This window comes from Mustela nigripes, chromosome 14 (genome assembly GCF_022355385.1).
Source record: "Mustela nigripes isolate SB6536 chromosome 14, MUSNIG.SB6536, whole genome shotgun sequence".
Classification (NCBI taxonomy): domain Eukaryota; kingdom Metazoa; phylum Chordata; class Mammalia; order Carnivora; family Mustelidae; genus Mustela; species Mustela nigripes.
Genome location: NC_081570.1, coordinates 3760266 through 3773434, shown reverse-complemented (window position 1 = coordinate 3773434; position 13169 = coordinate 3760266). Strand labels below are relative to the sequence as shown.

General features: G+C 62.0%; 1 protein-coding gene across 1 annotated transcript in view; it reads left to right on the top strand.

Moving 5' to 3' along the window:
- The window catches only part of CHD5 (chromodomain helicase DNA binding protein 5), a 59393-nt gene that overhangs the window by 2328 nt on the left and 43896 nt on the right, over window positions 1–13169 (top strand). Inside the window, exons 2-3 of the mRNA XM_059374472.1 lie at window positions 6418–6545; window positions 12022–12201. Coding sequence (XP_059230455.1) covers window positions 6418–6545; window positions 12022–12201 — 308 coding nt within the window. The remainder of the gene's footprint in view (window positions 1–6417; window positions 6546–12021; window positions 12202–13169) is intronic.

Here is a 13169-nt window from a genome sequence, read left to right as displayed (position 1 = left end):
TAGGTTCCAGCCTACACATCTCCATGGGGCGGCCCTCCTGGAACTCCTGGCCCAAGTGTGCCCGCCCCAGGACCATTTTCCTGCTTTATTTTCTTGGCAGCACTTCCTACACCCTGGCATATCACCGCCAGCTTCTCTGTCTCTGGGCTCCCCCGTCCAGTATGACTCCTTTGATCACCCCCTTTGCCTGGCACCGGGCCCTGTGGGCGCTTGAGAGGTGCTTGTGGTCTCCGTGTCTGAAGGAGGGGAGTCCCTAGCTCACCCCGGCCTCTGGACACGGTGACAGCTTCAGCACAGGCCTCGTGTCTTTCCCCAAGTGCTGGCCAGCTGGCCCCCTAGCCCTCCAGCACAGCTGCTCTGCGGCCCTCGGCTTGAGCCCTTGGCTGTCACCCGCTCGGACCTGGGGCCAGCTGGTTCCAGAATAGCGCGGTGTGTGGTTGGAGGAGCTGGTGTGTTGGGCGCGCTCAGGCTAATTTTCAAATCTGCAGGAGCTGGTCTCATCACATCTTGCTTTCCATCGTGCCCCCGCCCCCCCCCCCCGCAGGGTCCTTCTTTCCCACACAGGGCTCTGTGCGGCCAGCGCTCTGAGGCAGGTGGGCCAGCCTGCTTGGAGGAGGAGGCAGGGGTGGGTGCCTGCCTCCCTGAATTCAGGGCCAGCAGATGCCAAATCCCGCCGGGAGTGCAGGTGTTGGGGGCGCTGGTCACAGTGCGGGCTCCGGGCTCAGGCGGATCCTGGCTCTGCCGCTTGAGCCCAGGCACGCTTCCCCAGCCCTCTGCCTCAGTGTCCCCGCTTGTGGAATGGGAATATGGCACCCGCTACCTCACAGAGGGTTATTGTGAGGACTGGTGAGACAGGGCACGTGGAACATTTAGGTCACAGTGCCCAGCACATATAACAGGTGTGACTGCTGTCATTAGCACCCACCAAGGGGCGCCGGTGACCTGCCTTCCCCAAGGAGATGCTTCTGAGTCTTGCGCCCTCTTCTCGTAAGCTGGGGGGCGTGGGAGCCTGGGCTGGAGGAGGGCTGGGAGTGTGACCCCCGTGCTGGGGCTCAGTGCTCCCCGCCTTTTCCTTCGAGTTCCCAGTCTGGCGGGATTTGGCATCCAAGCCAGAGGGCTGGGTTTCCCGGAGCTGGTGAGCCCAGCCTCTCGCCTGGCTGGGCAGTGTGACCACTCTGGCCCCACAGTCACCTGACTGGCCCGTGTCCCCCCTGCCCGTGACTGGCCCCAGCCACGTGAGCATTTTAGGGTTCCTGCAGCCCAGGGACCAGGAGGGAGTAATAGCTATGATTCCCAAGGTTCACGCCTTCTTAGCTAACCCCACCCCCCATGGGGAAATGCAGACTTTGGGGTCCCAGGGAGCCTGTAGGTGATACTGTTTGCTGGGAAGAGGGAGGCAAAGTGACCAGCATGCATTGCCCCGTGCCTTGGGCTGTGGGATATTCACATCATTCCAGATGGATCCACATCCATCATTTCATCAGTTCATTGAGTCACCAGCCGCCGAGGAACCCACTCACCCATGTGTCTGTCCTCTCAGCAAACACCTCTCCATCTCTGGTGGCCGTAGGACCAGCCACCCGCCGACCGACCGTACACCCACCACTCACCAGCCAGCCCTCTTGCCCGCTCTCCGTCCCTTGTCCGTCCATCCGTCCATCCATGTCCCCAACACAGATCTGCCCAGTATCTTCTCCAAACTGGGGACAGAGCACAGTGTGTGGTCTCTGGCGTCCGGGGCTGTTGCAGGTAGAACATTGGAGGCTGCCCTCCCTTCTCTTTGGCTCTGTCCTTGTTTCTCTCTCCGTCTTTTTCTCACTCTGCCCCCATGTCTGTCCCTCCGTCTGTCTCTTTCCAAGTCTGTCTTCCCCGAGTGCTCGCCTCTGCTGCTCTCCTTTCGGCTGTCCCGTCTTTCCCTTTTCTGCCTCTGTCTGTCCCTGACCCTCAGCCGCGTCTCCCCATGGCCTCCCTCCTCGGTGTGCTTTCCTCCAGCCCGCCTGTGCTCTGGGCGTGCAGGGGGCCCGTCCCTGCTGGCCTGGGTCCCTGTCCTCCTCATCCCCACTCCCTGGTCGCAGTCCCTTAGGGTCAAAGCCTCAGAGTGCTCAGAACCGATGCTCTCTTTGACGAGACGCCAGTGAGGTGATGTCTGGGTTTTGTTAAATGTCATAAATAAATTACTAACCCTCACTTGGGCGGCAGTGCTCACCCCCCCATGATCTCGGAGGGCCTGTGGGGTAGGGGTGTTCCAAGGACTGATGGGAACCTTCATCTTGGTGGCCCCCTGGGCTAGCCCTCGAGAGGCCTTGGGAACCCCTGGCTCAGCGGTGTGCCAGCTGGAGACCCCCACCGTCTGCCACCCCACCGGGGGCCCTGAGCTCTACCTGCCGTCGCCCAGCCCTTACTGAGCGTCTCATGGCTTCTAATTCTCTATCACCCCATGACAGAGGCACTGCTAGGCCCATTTAAGGATGAAGAAGAGGTGGGCTCAACTGGGAAGGTATTGGGGGCAACAGGCCAGGAAGGGGTGGTGGTTTGAGGTCTGCACTCCCTGTCCCTCCCTCCCTCCTGGCCACCAGGCGACCTTGTCCCCTGCTAGGTGGGGGGTTGGAGGTGGAGGACAGAAGAAGCCTTCTCCCCAAGGCCCCAGAGAGGATGGCGGGTATTGGGCTGGGTCCCCATTGCTAGCAGATTGGCCTGTCTTTCTGGACCTGGCAGTGGAGCTCTTCCCTGCACTGGGCCTTCAGGCGCCCTCAGATCAGAGGACCGAACTTCTCCCTCCACGTCGCGTGCTGTCCTTCTCTGATCACTTGCGTCTGCAAAGCTCCCCGAGGGGCTGCGTTCTTTCCCATTGGAGGGGGCAGGAGCTGGGCAGAGTGTGGAGTGGACTAGCGCTCATCCCCTGTGGGGCCCCGTGGGACTTTCCAGACCAACGGCCAACCTGAGTCACCTTGGGGTCCTAGGCTGAGGCCCAGGCTCGGCACACGGGCTGCGCTGCTCAAGCGCCCTCTGGGTAAATTCAGGGAGGCCTGAGTTCTGGGGGGGGTCGGGTGCCCGCAGAGGGGCAGAGGGGAGGACCACCTGTCCGCGCTCCCCCCAGGCTCTGCCACCTGCTGGCTCTGAAGCTCCGCGGGTAAAATCAGGCGGCTTCCGAGCCTGTCTGCTCTTCCGCAAACAGGGGTGATGGTCCCACCTCTCAGGGCTCCTGAGTGGAGTCGGTGAATTAATACAAATTACCCCCTGGTACTGCCCCTCCCAGCGCCTCACAGGTGACCCCGTGGGTCCCGGCACTGTGCCAGCGTGCTGCCACGGGAGGGACCCACCCAGCTCATGGGGGCTGCAGCTCTCAGTGGCTCTATGAGGCCAGCCTGGGGGTCCCCCAGGGCGGAGCCGGGGGGAGGGCTGTGGGTGAGCTCAGGAAGAAGCAGCTGAGGTATCTCTCTCTTGCCGCTCTGTCTCCACCCCTCTGTCCCCCTGCCCGTCTCTGTCTCCAAAGCAGCTTCCCCTGCCCCCTCCCCGGGCCTGCTCCCGACCTGGAAGCTCAGGAGGTAGCAGAGATAACAAGGCTAATGGGTCCTAATTATAGCCCAGGTTGGATCGATGGAGCCTGGGGCCTGCAGGGGCAGGGCTGGTGCGGGAGGGCACTGCCGGCTGGGGGTGGGGGGGTGGCAGGGGGTCCTGGGGTTGCTCTTCCTGAGAACCTCACCCCGGGGCCAGTGGGATCCCACCTTACCCCTGACTGTGTGCCCTGAGGAGGGGACAAGGGGCTGGGGGCTTGGGGAGCTGCTCTGAGGCCCCGGGCCTGGGTTACTTGGGTGTGACTCCCCAGGTCTGGTTTTAGAAAGCGCAGAGGCTGTTGCAGCAGAGGCAGGAGGGGGAGCTGAGGGTGAAGATGGCAGGGGTTGGGGTGCGACCCTGAGGGGTTGGGAGGGAGGGTCACAGAGCTCGGCTCTGGGGGTCCTCCAGGCTGCCAGAATCAGTGTGGACAGAGATGGGGAGTGGGCGGGGTGTGGGGTCCCTATCCTAGTGTGTCGGCTCTGGAACCTTCCCGGAGGAGGGATTTAATCCAGCAGATGGCCCTGGACCGGGAGGGCTTCTGGGAGTGGAGGAGGGGCTCTGTCCGTGGCTGAGGGTCTGGGGCTTCATCCTCTGAGGCTTGTGGGCATGGCTTAGGCCTAGAGTGTGGGCACCCCCCCCTGCCCCCTCCTCCACCTCCCCCCCCCCCCCACGCACAGATAACCTCCCACAGCCACCTGCTCATCCCCTTGTGAGCTGTGCTGGCGGGTTGGCCCGTCAGTGACCAGGTGCCCAGCTGGCCTTCCCAGTGTGGGGGGCTGCCCCGCTGGGGGAGCAGGGGACTTGGGGAGGTGGCAGGAGGGATAGGGCCCCCCCGATTGCATCAGCCTGCTTCTTATATAACCAGGGCTGGGCATTGCCAGGGTGCAGGGGTGGCTCTCTCAGGCAGTCTCCCTGTGCCTCTGGGGGAGGTGGAGGCAGGGGTGGGGGTGGGCAGGGGTGGATGCACAGCTCTGGCCCAACCTCGGACCCCGCCACTCCAGGATGACTCTGGGGGACCCCGTACGGGTTTTCAACTAGTCTGAAAAATCCCTGCCCATCCTGTGCCAGGGCTTAGAGGGGCAGGACAGGACTGGGTCAGCTCAGCCTGGATCTTCTCAAGACCTGGCCCACATTAAACTCAGCTTTGGGCCGGCCGCCCCGCCACGCCCCGCACCAGCCAGGACAGCTGAGCTCGCCGCCTCGGTAGGGGCTCCCAGTCCTGCCACAGTCTCTCTCCACACCTATGTTTGTCCAGCAGGATGGGGAGGGGACTGGGACCCCACGGACTCCTGGGGGGCTTGTACAACAGCCCCCACCCCTGGAGGGAGGCCTCGGGGCAGAGGGCTGCCCAGATGGTGGTGCGCCGGGTAGGGAGTGGTACAGGTGGCAACCAGCCCTGGAGAGCCTTGGGACGGGAGGGAGGACTGCCCCTTGGCCCGCTGTCACCAGCGCCCTCTAGCTGCACCCAGAGTGTGGCGATGGGAGCCACAGGACCCTGGGGACTCTAGGGGACAGGGACCCCAGGAGGGGTGTGAGGGGGACCTGTGTGGAAGACAGGAGGCCTGATGTTGGTGTGTCCTGGGTGTGCACATGCGTGTCTGAGCGCCTGCGTGTGCCTGTCGGCACTGTGCTGTTGTCCGGCTGACGCGGTCATCAACTGCTGTGAGTTGTGGCGGGTTTCCTAGGCCGGTCGGGGCTAGCTCTCTTTCCTTGAACTTGACTCAGCAGGGACCCGCTGCCCCTTTCCCGGTGAAAGTCTCCTGGGTCACGGGGTGGCAGACGAGCTCAGGCTGAGATTCCCTGTTGTGTGTCCCCCCCAACCCCCTTGGGGGTGGAACCCTGGTTGGCTCTTCTCTTTGTACCCCCCCCCCCCCCTTTTGTGAACTCGGGAGGTCTGGTGGCTTCCTTCTGGATAGATCTCTACTCTGGGGAGTTTGTTTCTTGCTGCTGCTTGCCTCCACGAGAACCTCCCCACTCTCCCCTTCTTCCTACTAACACTGTCCCCTGCGACCCCAGGAACACAGGGCTCACTGCTCTTTCTCGCCTCTGATCTCCTGGGTGGGAGCGAGGCCCCAGGGGCACACGTCAAGCCCTCTCCTTGCTGGCGGGGAGGGTGGTGGTGGCTTGAAGCTTGAAGCCAGCTGCTTCTTCCAACATAATCCCGCTGCGCGCTCACACTGGTCCTGTTCCCCTCTTGGCCTTTCAAATTCACCAAGGAGGGAGGGAGCTCGGGACTGGTGGCCGCTTTTGGAAACCCCCATGTGGCGGATGTGGCTTCTCTCCGTGGAATTTCACATCTTCCCGGGTGCCCAGGCGGAAAGGGTTTGGCGTGTTGCGTGTGAGACTGGGGTGTGCTGTGCCGTGTGGGCGTGTGTGCGGGTTCGGGCGGGAGAGGCGATGGGGGTCTTTGGTCCCCAGTGAGGGGGGTCCTGGCCTCCTCCTCGTTGGTCTCCCTCCAACCCCGTGTGGCTCCAGGTGGTCCTGGGTGATGTGACCCGTGCGTCCCCCTCCGCCGGCATTCACGGGCCATCTCCTGGCCACACTGCGGGCCTCTGGAGGGCAGAAATAGGCCCCGACCCCTCCCTGGGGCCAGCCAGAGGTGGCTTGGTGATTCCGGGGTGACTCCCCGCTGGGGAGGAGAGGCCCCAAGAAGTGAGGACCAGGGACACAGCCCGCCTGAGCTGGGACTCTGCTCACTGGGTCTGGGCTGGTGGCTCTGACGGCTTGTGGGGAGGCCAGGGCATGAGGGAAGGGGTGGGGGCGTAGGAGGCAGGGGGAGGCCCGTGGGGCTGGCTGTCCCACTGGGGGCCTCCCTGATGGGAGCGGCAGAGTCATCCCCGCCCCCACTTGCGCCTCCTCCAGAGGAAGAAGATGGTGGCCTTGGAGGCTTTGACGACTACTTCCCTGAGGAGCCCGTAGGCCTTCCCAAGAAGAAGAAATCCAAGAAGCTCAAGGAGAACCGGTCCAAAGGGAAACGGAAGAAGAAAGAGGTGCGTGGGGGGCCCTGCTGGGGTCAGGCCAGCGGCCGGTGGGGGGAGGGGTGGTCAGGCCCCAAGGGGTCTCAGCTGCTCTGCCCAAGGGGTGTCCTGAGAGCCTGGATCGCATACAGACGGGCGCATACAGACCCTGGAGGGCAAGATCGGAAAAGTCCTGTCCTCCTGAGCGGGACATTCCAGGGTCCTTTGTCTTTGTGCCCAGAGCATAGACGGCTCGGGCCAGGCGGGACCCTGCGAGGCTGGCACAGACCTCCTGCCGGAGGCTTTGGCATGTTGTCTTCCCTCCCACCAGACCCGAGGCTCTGTGGACCTTGTGGGCGGACATGGAGTCTGGGACCCCGGGGCCCCGTGCTGTGCCCTGTGCAAGGGCAGGAGCTCCCTGCACAGCCCGCCTCCCAGCTCCTCCTCAGCATTTCCTCTCGGCAGCAGCTTTCACGGGCACTGGTCCTGGACTGGACGCCAGGCCAGTTCAGGCCGTATCGGCCCAGTTCCCAGATGCAGATGGAGGACCACCAAGGGTGCCCCAGACTGGGCTGAATTTTCCCCTTTCTTCCCGGGTACACAGAGCAGCAGGAACATCCCCTCCCCGCCCTGCCCTGGCTAGGCAGGAGGCTAGAGGTGGGCAGTGTCTGTACAGTGGTGAGGCCGGGGCTGCGAGGGCCAGTGGTGTCCAGAGCCTGAGGGGGCTGGAGCTGGCCTCCCCCTCCCAGGGCTGGGCTCACTCCGGTCTCACCCCTCCCTTCTTCCCCAGGACCTACCTGACGATGCGTGTGTTTGGGGCCCTCTCTGTGTCTCCGTGTGTTTGGGGCCCTCTCTGTGTCTCGCTCTGCTGTTTTGGCCAGGGGCTTGGCCTCAGCCTCTTGGTCCCTCGCGCTCTCCCCTCCGCCTCTCTGCCTCTCCGTTTCTCCACCCCCCCAGCCCCATTTCCAGCCCCACCCACTCCCCTCCCCTCCCTTGCTCAAGCTCTCTCCTTCCTTCTGCTTCTCAGTAGGGGTGGAGGGCCAGGCCGATGACCGGATGCTGCTGCCTGGCAGGCCCCCAAGATGACCTTTAGGTCATTGCGCTGCCCCTCCCCTGTACTCCTGAGAGCCTGGCTCGGCCAGCTGTCCTAGCCTAGAGGGTCTGGAGCAGGCTGTGGCTGGAGAGCAGCGTCTTGACCCCCTGCCCCCCGCCCATCCGCCCGCCTGCCTGGGTCCACAGGATATGGGGTGCGGGATTTCACCCTGTGCTCCTCATCATCTCCAACCAGGTGGCCCCAAGATAAGGCGGGGTGGGTGGAGGGAGAAGAGGGGTCCCACAGGGTTTTTTTGGGAGGGTGGGGGGAGTGGGGGTGGGGGGTGGGGGGCTGGGGACCGGCAGCGAGTCCCGGATCGTGATTTACATAAAACAGGATCGTGATTTACATAAAACAACCGGGCTGCGGCCAGAACCTGAGCATATGTAGATGAAGCTCCTTGTCAGGCCCAGCGCAGGAGGGAGAAATGATTTCAACCTGTACTGCAGCGGTTACCATAGCAACCAATTATTCAGTGCTAAATTATAACTGTTTATAACACTCGTGAATGGGAAGGCTCATATTTCATTCTTTCTTTTTCCCTCTCAATCTTGAAGGACCCCAAATTGAGAATGACCAACTCTCTGAATCCTCCCTTTGGAGTGTAAATGCCTCCTTTATCGGGAGATGCTGGGAGATGCGTGTGCGCTGGGTGCAGAGGGAAGGGAGAGGGAGATGGAGGCGTGGATAAAAGGCATCCGCAGAGCTGGGGAGGAGGAAGGGCGGGTGGGGCGGTCCACTTGGGGTCCCCGGGGCCTGCATTGGTGGCATGCGGTGGCCTCAGTGGGCCATGGTCAGGGCAGGGTGCCCTCCTGGCAGCCGGGCGTGGTGTTTGAGGAAGCAGATGGATTCTGCAGGGGCCTTGGGGTCCCCGAAGACTCTTCTACCACAAGGTGTCTCCCCTGCAGTCACGCCTGGGGTGGCCCCAGCCCAAAGGACAGTATCAAGGTCAAAGCCCCAACGGGTTCACAGCCTGTGCTGTGGCTTAGGGCTGAGGTTGGCTCCAGGCTTTACCAAGACGGTGTCTGTGTCTCCTCCCCTGAACATGGCTTGGCCCCAAACCCCTTCTGTAAGTTCCAAGATACTGAGCCGCGTGGTCTACCCCTGGTTCTCTGTCATTCTTTCCTTCTCGCCACTAGCCATGCTACATCCCTCCAGGTCCTGCTCCTGGGCCACTCCTCTTCACGTAGTTTGTAGAACTACTTGCTGCTCTTCCGCTCGCCCCTTGCTCTGCAAGGAAAGATTTTAGGGGGAGAATAAAGGAGGCCCGGGTCTTGTAGGGTCCAAACAGCTGGATGCAGAGGTTTGCTGTGGGTGTAGGCTTACGATGCCGGTGGGAAACCAGTTTCCGAAGACCTATCCTGCACGCCTACCCCACCCTGAGCAATCAGGAGGGCTTGGATGAAGTCGGGGTGCAGGGGGTGGTGGGCCTGGGCAGGGTGAACTTCATTTGGTGGAGGGGGAAGAAGGCACTGCTGGAGAGGGTCAAGGTGGTGAGTTGGGAAAAGTGGGGAATAGAGCTTTCTTTGTGACAAGGCTTTCCCTGGTGCAGGCAGCCAGTGGAGGGAGAAGTCTCCCTGTCCCTAAAATGAGGGGCTGCAACCACTGCCATCACCCATGGGGCCATTGGGGCACCGGTGAGTGGTGGATGTGCTCTTCAATAGCTCTCACTCATTCCCTGGGGAGGATCTTGGCGCCCCTGCTCTGCCATTTAGCCCTGGAATGGATGCTGGGCCAGCCCTCTGGCAGGCTCAGCTTGGGGCCTTTCTCCAGGCCTGGCATCCAGGCCACACACACAGACAGTGAAATCTGCTGGAGGTGCTCTCCCTCCCTCCCTGCAGCTCTCTCTGGGCCCTGCGGGTAGAGCTGCGCCCGCTGCTCCTCACCTCTCCTAGGAGGTGAGAATGCCAATGCCTACTTCCCGTCGGAAGCCCAGGTGGGTCCTCCCTCCGCTGTTGTCACAATGGCCTCTTCGGTCAGCCTCGGGCTGCCCAGCTGCACCATCATGTCACCCAGCCGGGGACAGGCTCTGCAGTTGGCTTAGCCAGGTCCTGACTTGCAGACTCCGGAAGGGTGAGGCTGGGGTTGTCCTGAAGTCTGTCATCTGGCCTGTGTCTTTGTCTTCCAAGCAGAGTTTGGGTCATGGGTGCTTGGGTCTCTCCCCTTTCAAAATGTGTGCAGCCCCCTCTCACCCCAGCTCCTCTGTGCTTCTGGCCACCCTTGGTCGAATCCGCATTTCACGGATGAGGACGCTGAGGTCAGACTAGCAAGGGATAGAGGTCCTAGGCCATTCTGTGTCCTGCAGACTCCCTGAGGAACCTCAGGACCCACAGCGGGGCCACTCGAGTCTCAGCCGAGTGACAATCAGACATGGGTGGTCCTGCCTCATTTCCGGTCTGGTGTGTGGGGTCCACCCCAGGGGGGGGGGGGCAGCTTGAGGGCCGGGCCCCATGCCCCTCCCTGCAGCCGCCCCACAGCCTCTGTCCGAGGTGCTGAAATCCATGCCGGCCTCCGGCCATCCTTACCTTGGCTGGGCTGAGGCATGGGGTAAAGCCTGCCTCTCAGGTGTCTTCAAGGGTGGTTTCTTGAAACTGGCCGGACACTACACTCTCGGGAAAACAGATGTCCCTGTCTGACCCCTGCCTCCCCAGAGGACTGTGGCAGAGCTGGGAGCGGTGGCCCCAGGGCTCTGCATTGGCATCTGCCGTGGGAGCAGGAGCCCTTGCTAGGCTGTCCTGCCCCAGGCAGGTTCCAGCAGCAGCCAGGACCGGCTTCACCCCTGGGGCCCCGCAGAGCAAGTCAGTATTCCGGGAAACACCCAGTTCCGGAAGGGCGCAGAGGCCCTGCTGTCTGCCAACGGCCAGCCAGCACACTGACTCAGCGGCTTAATGAGCATAAAAGGTTTGGGAGCTGAGAGCCCAGTGGGAGACAGTCGGGAAGTGCAGGGAGCCTGTGGGGGAGTCCTTTCCCAGCTGTATCTTGGGAAGAGCCTCCCTCTGGGGAAAGACTCTCACCTCTCAACTGAGTGCCGGGAAAGGGCAGAGATCCCGTGGGACCTTCCCCGGAGCCTCCAGACAGACCCACTGCCTTTGCTTCCCCCTCCCTTTCTCCCACCTGCTTCTGTCTTCCCCCCTCCCATCCTGCCCCTTCCCCACCTCATCTGCAGCCTTCTCCGCCCCCCCCCCACCCCCAGTGCTGTTTCCCAAGGTCATTTGCCACCTTTCGAGTTTTCCGTTATTTCCGTATTTCCGTATTTCTCTTTGCTCACCTTGAAAAGAGTCAACAGCCAACTCGAAAACGCCAAGCCCTGTGCTGGTAATTAGAGCCTCAGTGCCCAGCCTCTCCTGCAGACCCAGGCCAGGAGGGGGCTGGGAAGGGCTTTGCAGTTCACTTGCATCTGGAGAGGCGGAGAGTAAACAGGCAGCCTCCTTGGAGGGGCAGTGCCTTTCTGGTGGGGGTGCTCTGGCTGTGAACGCCCTTATCTCCATATAAATGGGCCATTTGGTGCCTGTGCAGAAGGAAAACGAAATCAAGGAAGCCAAGCTTAAGAGCTGCCTAAATTACCTTGTCTCCTCCAGAGCCAAGGCGGCGGGGAGGGGAGCTGGAGAAGGTGGGCTGGGCCGCAGCAGCTTCTGGAGGGCCCACAGACGGACGAAGCTGGGACGCGGGGTCTACAGTAATTACGGGTTTTGCTCAACAGGGGGGTGCACGCGCCTGCAGGGAGGTCGGGTGCTGGCTCACACCCCCTGCAACTTCGCCCACCTGCTCCCCTGCGGTTCCCCCCATCCCCCCTCCCCCTGGGCACTTTGGGGTTTTTGGCTCTGGACATCACCTCCTGCACAAATTCCTGGGGCCCAGTGCTCTCCTGTCACACTGGTTAAAATCCTCGAGTCTATAGAAACCTGATTCAGGGCGCCTGGGTGGCTCAGTGGGTTGAGCCATTGCCTTCGGCTCAGGTCATGATCTCAGGGTCCTGGGATCGAGTCCCGCATCGGGCTCTCTGCTTGGCGGGGAGCCTGCTTCCTCCTCTCTCTCTCTGCCTGCCTCTCTGCCTACTTGTGATCTCTCTCTGTCAAATAAATAAATAAAATCTTTAAAAAAAAAAAAAAGAAAGAAAGAAACCTGATTCAGACTGAAGCAGAGCCTGAGCCTCACCCTTTGCGGGGGGGGGGGGTCCAGGTCGGCTGCACTGAACTGGGGGCCCAGGCACCGGGGGCAGGACCCTGGCCCAGTGCTGGCTTGGGGCAGCCCCTCAGGCTGGGCTTGTGCCGGGCTGTGAGCAGCCTGATGCTGAATGATCTGCAAAGTGTGGGCGGCTGACGGCGCGGGGGCGGGCGTGGAGGGCAGTCCTGCCGCCCAGGACTCTGGGTTTTCTTCTGGCCCCTGCTGCCCTCACCAAGCTCCTTTCTCTTCCAGGGAAGCAACGATGAGCTCTCCGAAAACGAAGAGGATCTGGAAGAGAAGTCAGAGAGTGAGGGCAGCGACTACTCCCCTAATAAAAAGAAGAAGAAAAAGCTCAAGGACAAGAAGGAGAAAAAAGCCAAGCGAAAAAGGAAGGATGATGAGGAGGATGATAATGACGACGGGTGTCTGAAGGTAATCCCCGGGTCCCCGCCGGAGGGGCCTGCGCTCGAGTGGGATGTCCGGCTGGGATGGGCCGCCCCCTGCTTTCTGGCCTGGGAGCCCCCTCAAGCAAAGGGGCAGAGCATCCTTCCGTCCCCGGGTGTGTGTGTGTGTGTGTGTCTGTGGGGGGGGTGTGCTGCCGGGCAGGTGGGCCTGTGGGCATGAGTGTGGACACAAGTGTGTGAGGAACACTGAGCCCAAGTTCTGGAGATATATTTGCAATAACGCCAGGTGACATTTAGGAGTTGGGGGCAGGGAGACTTGGAGCGGCCTCTTGCTGACGTATTTTCTGTCCCTCTGTCTGCTGGGGTGCACAGCTCTGTCTGAGGACAGTGGAGTTCTCACGCACGTTGTGGGTCAGGAGCCTCTCCCTTGGAGTGCTCTGGGGAAACAAGCCATCGGATGAGCCCCGGCCCATGAGAGGTGGCCGGGCGGCCCTGCTTCCTGCGGAAGGGGACTTTGTTACTCTGTGTGTGTTCTGAATTTCTGGCCGCATGGGCATCTGAGAGGGTGTCCCATGAGTGCAGGTCCGGGCATGGAGGGGCCTGTGGCTCTCCCCGGGGGGGCAAAGCGGCTTCTCCATGCACATGTGGCCTAATGCGAAGCAGGTCTGGGACCCGCAGGTCTCGGAGCGGTGGCAGGGCTCCTCGGTGGGGGGACGGGCCCTGGGCCCAGCTCTCGGGCAGCCGCAGGTGTCGGCAAGTCCGCACAGCCCCAAGCTCAGGTTGGGCTAGTCGTGGATTCGAAGATAAGGGCCCGTATATACCAGTCCCACTGGTGAGGCAGAGATGGTGGCTGTGGGCCACTGAAGTCAGGAAGCACTGTGGCATCCTGGTCCCTGAAGGATTTCATTAGCCAGCAGGTGTGTTGCAAACCGTCTGGGACTGATGGCAGCTGAGGGCTGACAGCTTGCGGGATGAACTTGTGGGCCCCAGGTTCTC